The 6,301-nt window shown below is 35.3% G+C and overlaps 1 protein-coding gene and 1 long non-coding RNA gene across 2 annotated transcripts; both read right to left on the bottom strand.

The window, feature by feature from the left end:
- Positions 1-1,357: 1,357 nt before the first annotated feature.
- Positions 1,358-3,093, bottom strand: LOC140893054 (uncharacterized). Its single transcript, XR_012152995.1, has 3 exons — positions 2,832-3,093; positions 2,675-2,698; positions 1,358-2,381 (listed from the first exon to the last, which is right to left on the bottom strand). It is a non-coding gene; the product is annotated as an uncharacterized lncRNA (long non-coding RNA).
- A 480-nt stretch (positions 3,094-3,573) lies between these two features.
- On the bottom strand, positions 3,574-4,772 carry LOC140888705 (uncharacterized). The gene is made up of 2 exons (XM_073296404.1): positions 3,808-4,772; positions 3,574-3,724 (listed from the first exon to the last, which is right to left on the bottom strand). The coding sequence occupies exons 1-2, from the start codon at positions 4,593-4,595 to the stop codon at positions 3,574-3,576; spliced, it is 939 nt and encodes a 312-aa protein (XP_073152505.1). The 5' UTR covers positions 4,596-4,772.
- Between the last annotated feature and the right edge of the window lie 1,529 nt (positions 4,773-6,301).

Here is a 6,301-nt window from a genome sequence, read left to right as displayed (position 1 = left end):
TAAAAGCACAACACCACTTTTGATTTTAATCTTTTTAGAGATCGATATGTTTTCAAAATTTGTTAAAATTGATCAAAATCCACAAGATTAATCCATCAAATTCAAATGTACGTCACAATCGCCGTCGCCATTTACGCATCCCTGTTTTTTTCTTTTTCTTTTTCTGTCCTATTCTCCGGGGATTCACTTGTTTTTAGCTATATATACAAAAGAAAGCGTTGGTATGGTTATATATTTTCGTTACGTACATACGTAATCTCGCATTACTGTTTTGGTGTGAAACAAAATTTACTTACTTCACGTGCTAAAATGGGTTAGTCTATGCTACATCGGGAGTGTTTCTCCCCCTATTTCAATACCATTAGATTACGTGGGACCCACATATTTTTATGGAAATTGACATATGTCTTGATGATCCAATGATTGATATTTGACCACATCATGGGAGAGAAATACTCCAAACGTAACATAAAATAATCCTGCTAAAATAGCCAAATATGATATATAAAATCAGGTGAATAATTTTTTTAATTATCATTATCATATCATTTGGTTCAAATGACGGGATGATGTATTATATGGATAATATAATGATTTATAATATTAATTATTAATAAAACTTTGACGAAATGTTAAAAGAAACAATTACATTTTTTTTTACCTCAAACGATTAGTCATAATATTCTCGATAATATGAATACCTGCGACAATATTTATTACAAATTTTAGTTTAACAAATTGTTCTTATTTGAACTCAAATTCACTGAAATATCCTCTAATATCATTTAAAACTACTCACTAATGATATTTATCACAACATTTCCAATCTAAACTAAAGTCCTATTTGCTCATGTGCGTTTGTGTATAGGGTGTATTATTTATTAATTGACTATGCCAAGTGTTACGATGAAATAGTTTCATACAATCATAATCATACCTGTCAGTTGTGTGTACAATTTGGTAATCATCCCATGAGCATCATAATTACAAATATTTAATAAAACAACTTGTTACAATCATAATCACGCCCTTTTCTTTTTGTATAAGCCTGAGGGCAATCAAATTTTCTTTCAAATGTCCTTTAAGATCGGGAAGAAAAGAAAAAGGTTATGTCAGTTCCACTCTAAGTTGAATTTTTTCTCAAGTGCTCTGGAGAAGAAGTAAATCCATTATCTGACGGATTTATATTGATAAGATGAGGTTATTTATCGTGAAAATAAATATTTTTGATATAAATTATGATTTTTTTTTAGTGAATTGTGAAAGGGCCCGTGTCCTGATTTAATATTTAATGATCAAACAACTAGGATTAATTAATGTAAACAGCGAAAACGAGTTAAAAATTTGCGTTTGGGCCTACAGAAATTTCGGCATGACCTATTCGTAAATAGGACATCCCAAAAACCTGTACAACACAACCAGCAATATATACTCGAAAATAGAGTCACAACTCCAATTTACAAACCTATAGCCGCACTGGCCAGGACTAAACACATGCAGAGCCGGCAAGGCACGATCACACAAATAACCATTCAAAACAAGGTTCAAAACTATTTATACAGATACACAGGGCATCACCCCGGCAAATATAAAACTCGCTAAACTGATATATATACATATATCTGGGAACTCGACTCCACGCTCGCCTCACTGGGTACCACTAGATGACGCTCCACCAGATGCGTCAAATCCCCTGGATAACCTGCTATGGAATCACAAACAACCACAGCATAAAAAGAAAACAGAGGTCGGACCCCAGTACGACGAACTATAAAAATTACGACAAATATAACTGACATAAATAAAATCAAGTACAATGCAATGAAATGCAATGTAATACGTGACATGTATCAATGAAATAAGGGATACCAAAAGGAGTCCAAATAATCGTATCACAATAAACTCAGTGACCACCCGTGCCAGGAACGCAGCAGACCTCGAATCATCACTGCTAATCCATACACGTAGCATCGGAGGGTGACAGGAGCGATCCGTCCAGCCTCATGCTATCATCAGGAGTGTCGTACGTAGCATCGAGAGCACGGTTGCTACCCGCTCGGTCTCGTGCTAACTCAGGAGTGCACTAAATAATGTCACTTGCTCCATCGATGACTTAATACATCTCAAGAGATCAATATCAATAGCAATCAAAGGAGTCAAGGCTCAACGTGCTATGAAAAATTGTAAATGAGTTAATGCAATCATATAATCCACATAAGCATATAAAGCACATTATCACTCATTACAAAATACTTAATATCATAACATGCCATTATAGGCGTCGTAATATAAACAGCTCATACGTACCTCAACCAACACTTAATTTACCACGGAAATATCTCAAGTATTTTTCGGATATTCCAATCCCAAATTTTCAGAATCTGTAATTCCAGAAAAATTGCTCATAAATCCTAAAATTCATATTTCATATTAAAACATCCTATCAATGACCAAATATCGAATATACGACTTTAAAACGTCGAAATACTGAAATTAAAACAATCTGAAGTTTTCCGAAAATTCCTACAAATTTCGAAAATTCGCATTTATATTTTCTAGAGCATCTAAACACTCCATTAATAAATAATCAACACTAAAATTCGAAAATCCCCAATATAAAAAAATATAAAAATTCGAAATTAATCCCAAATAAATTCTGAAAAATAGTCAATACCTTCAATCGACTCCGATATAATACCTACAACCAATAATACATCAAATATCAATTATCGAAAGTCAATCGAATCGAAATTCCCAAAATTCGAAACCCTAACTACTGAAAATAACCTCAAAGCTTGGAATTAAAGGTCTAACCAACTAACACAACCTACCCCTAAACTCCGGCGACGATCGGCGGTGGCAAACAGCGGCGAACGGCGGCGGCTGGACGGCGGCTGTTGACGTCGGGTTTTTAAAACAGCGACGAAACCTTACGAACTTGGTATCAAAAGAAAGCTCTCGTCGCGAGGATTCCGAAACTATATTTATTTTCGAAAATCGATAACCGACGGAAAAGTTACGGCGATTTGAAGAAATGAAGAAATTTTAAAAACAAAGAAACAGAAGGGAAGGATACGAAGGGAGAGAGACGGTGGAGAGAGAGAGTTTATTATATATATATTATATAGTTATATATAGATATGTATTAGTTTAATGTGTGTTTTATTTTATTCATTTGGGGTTCAAACTTGATTTGGTTTGAGTTATTTCAACTCTTGTGTGCTCTATAAATAACATATTCATTTTAATATCGTCTATAAACCGATATTTATAAATACATATTTTTAACACAAATTAATTAATATATTAATATCGGGTCCTTACAAATTGTGTCGAGTTGAAAATTTGTTTTACGAAATTGGAAGGTGAAACAATCTTTTTTTTTTTTTAACATGTCAAATTGGTTTCAATTTGCTACGATGAAGAATATATAATGTAAAAAGGCTACTTATGCTACTTGTAAAAATATCAAATATTCTTTGTTAGAAAAAAAAAAAATCAATGTTAATGAAAGGATCATCAAAATTCAAATCTTGAAGCCCCTATGAACTCCTATCCTCATGCATGGCAAAATCAAAGCAAGATTCGGCTTCCACGTGAATCCCATGTCAATAGTAATCCTCCGGAGATCCAAGCGACTCCGCCACATCCTCCAAGCTCCACCCACCACGTAACAATCTTATCGACAGCACCCTCACGCGCCGCCGCATACATCCCCAATATTCTTCAAAACTCTCATCATCATCATCATCATCATCATCACAGCCGTCCATCATCATCATCTCCCTCACATCCTCTTCCTTCCACCCTCCTTCCCTCAATCTCAAACACACGTCCTCCAAACATCCTCCCAACTCCCCACTCCACCACCCGCCCTTTTGATCACCACGCGCCGCCACGTTCCCACCAACTCTTTCTGCCAACTCCGACCACAGCTCGATCCTCCTCGCCTCCGTGGCGGCCCACGCCGGCGCAGTGAGCAAATCCGACAACCTCGGACGCCTTAAAACCTTATCGCTATCTCCACTCGTTATCCTGAATTCAAACTGTTGAAAGAATCCAGCAATATCAAAACTCCATAACCGAACTTCCCCTCCATGCACGTAAAACACCGGATTCCCCGCCACACACGGCGTCCCCGGAATGTAAAAGTGCCGGTAAATCGGAACTAGAACCGGAGCTTTCTTCAAAAACCCTTTAGCCAAATTCACACATTTATCACGATCATCAGGCTTATCTCCCCAAGACTCGGGCCAAAATCCATTTCTTGAAACCTCTCTGCAGATTTCCAATATGGGAAGATTCGTTAGAATATCGAGCTGCTGTTTGGACGAAGATCTCCAGTTAGGGAATCCTGGGCCGACGGGAAGTCCTTCTCGGAGTATAGACCGGAGGTCCGGCGGAAATGCAATATGAAATGATGACTCCACCGCGGAGAATTCGGCATCCGATAGGCCAACCTCCACCGGAACATTCGAGGAGATGAGGCGGTGTATCAAGTTCTTGGCGTAAGCTGCATACGAAAAGCAGACTTTTAAGGGTTTAGCATCGGAAACGGAGTGGGATTTGAGTGGCTCCACGAAGGTTGCGGCCATCGAATATTGATCAGATTCAAGATCGAATCATGCATATGCATGTGTACGGATACAGAAAGACGTGCATTAATTTATATATAGGAGTGCATGAAAATATGGATGGAAAATCAGTTAAAAGAGTGATGATTTTTTATATATCTGAATTGAACGATGAATTCTTGGCGGAGGAAATTGGGGTTTGATTTGGACTCGGGATGGAAAACGACTGCTTTGAATTGGTCTCAAATATAACCATAAAAATCTAATCTAATCTAATATAAAATACGAGTATTATTCAAGGGTGATCACTATATATATATCTAATTTTTAAAAAAATGTCACAATTATCTAGATATGTTATAATCCATGTGTGGAACCACATTATTCATTGTTCATTGTCTTTCTTCGTTACATTATAAATTAAATGGTTTACAAATCCAACCATAAGCATTTAAGTTATTTGTATCTCATAATGGTTGCAATTATTTGCACTCTCACTCATAAAATTGTCAAGATTTTGGGGAAATTTTTTAAAATAGTGGATAAATCGACAAGTCCTTTAGAGGCAAACAGAGCAACTAAAAATTACCATTCAACAACATTGTAGTTATGAATTTGAATGCAAGTCTTCCGATTGCCGCCATTGTTGCAATAATATAATACTTGTTTCTTCATTTAATATTTTGTTATGATCCATGCCGGCATCACTTACTCTTGTATCAGACACTGCCAGCGGATTTTAAAATGAGAATTATGCATAATAAATTCCGCTGTAATATCAATTTAATATCACCTTTTATCATATATTGCTAATTTAATTCCAAAGAGTGGATTGATATTATTAATTTTGGAACTTATAAAAAGTCTAAAATAATACAACTTTCAAAGGTTACTGGTATTTCGGTAAACATTTTTTGTGTTTGATAATTTTTATGTAAAATATATATTATTTCATAAGGATACGATAATTGTACAATATATAGATTCGATTTTACTAAGATAATTTGAACTTTGAGATAATTAAAGAAGAGATAAGTTAGAGAGATGCGAAAAGTTAATAATAAATCCATAATATTAATAAATTTACATTGGGGTCACACTGACCTACCAAATTTGTTAATATGAGATGATCAATAATTATATAATAGTAGAGATATATCATGAATTACATTTTAAAATAATTTTTCCTATCATCAAGAAAACAAGCAAAAAAATTTCTCCAGAATATTGATCGGCCATAACTCTATTGTGTCCGAAGTTTCATCCGATGATCAACATCGCCTAGACGAGACCATCCGTAATTGCGAGCACATGTATTTGGGATGTTCATGAATTTGAAGAATGCGAAACTGTATATTTCCAAAAACTCGGATCCCATAACCAACGTCAATTTCTATCCAGATGGATAGATCATCGTTGCATGTAGCATAGATAGGCTCTGTGAGATTTGGGATAAGACCAACAGACAGTTCGCTGGTAAAATCTGTCAAGTTTTCTCCTAATCGGAAGTTTATGATCTCGTACCGACTGCACTTTGGTGAATGAGTTTCTTTTCGAACAAAACGGATAGCTAGATTCGAGCTACTATAAATATTTTAGAGGGCAATATGCATATTAACTTAATTAATCTAATTTATCGTATTTCAGAAATTAATTTTGATGTTGAAAGGTGGTATATATGTTATTCTCAACGTGCTAGTTTAGCTTATATAAAAAAATTTCATGGA

Source organism: Henckelia pumila, chromosome 3 (assembly GCF_033568475.1).
Source record: "Henckelia pumila isolate YLH828 chromosome 3, ASM3356847v2, whole genome shotgun sequence".
Classification (NCBI taxonomy): domain Eukaryota; kingdom Viridiplantae; phylum Streptophyta; class Magnoliopsida; order Lamiales; family Gesneriaceae; genus Henckelia; species Henckelia pumila.
This window is presented reverse-complemented; position numbering and strand designations above follow the sequence as displayed.

Bases quoted from the DNA above. Each gene is read 5' to 3' on its own strand.
- LOC140888705 (XM_073296404.1), bottom strand. From the start codon at position 4,595: ATGGCCGCAACCTTCGTGGAGCCACTCAAATCCCACTCCGTTTCCGAT. The intron at 3,725-3,807 runs GTGGAAGGAAGA...AGAGTTTTGAAG, and splicing joins TTGAGATTGAGGGAAGGAGG to AATATTGGGGATGTATGCGG.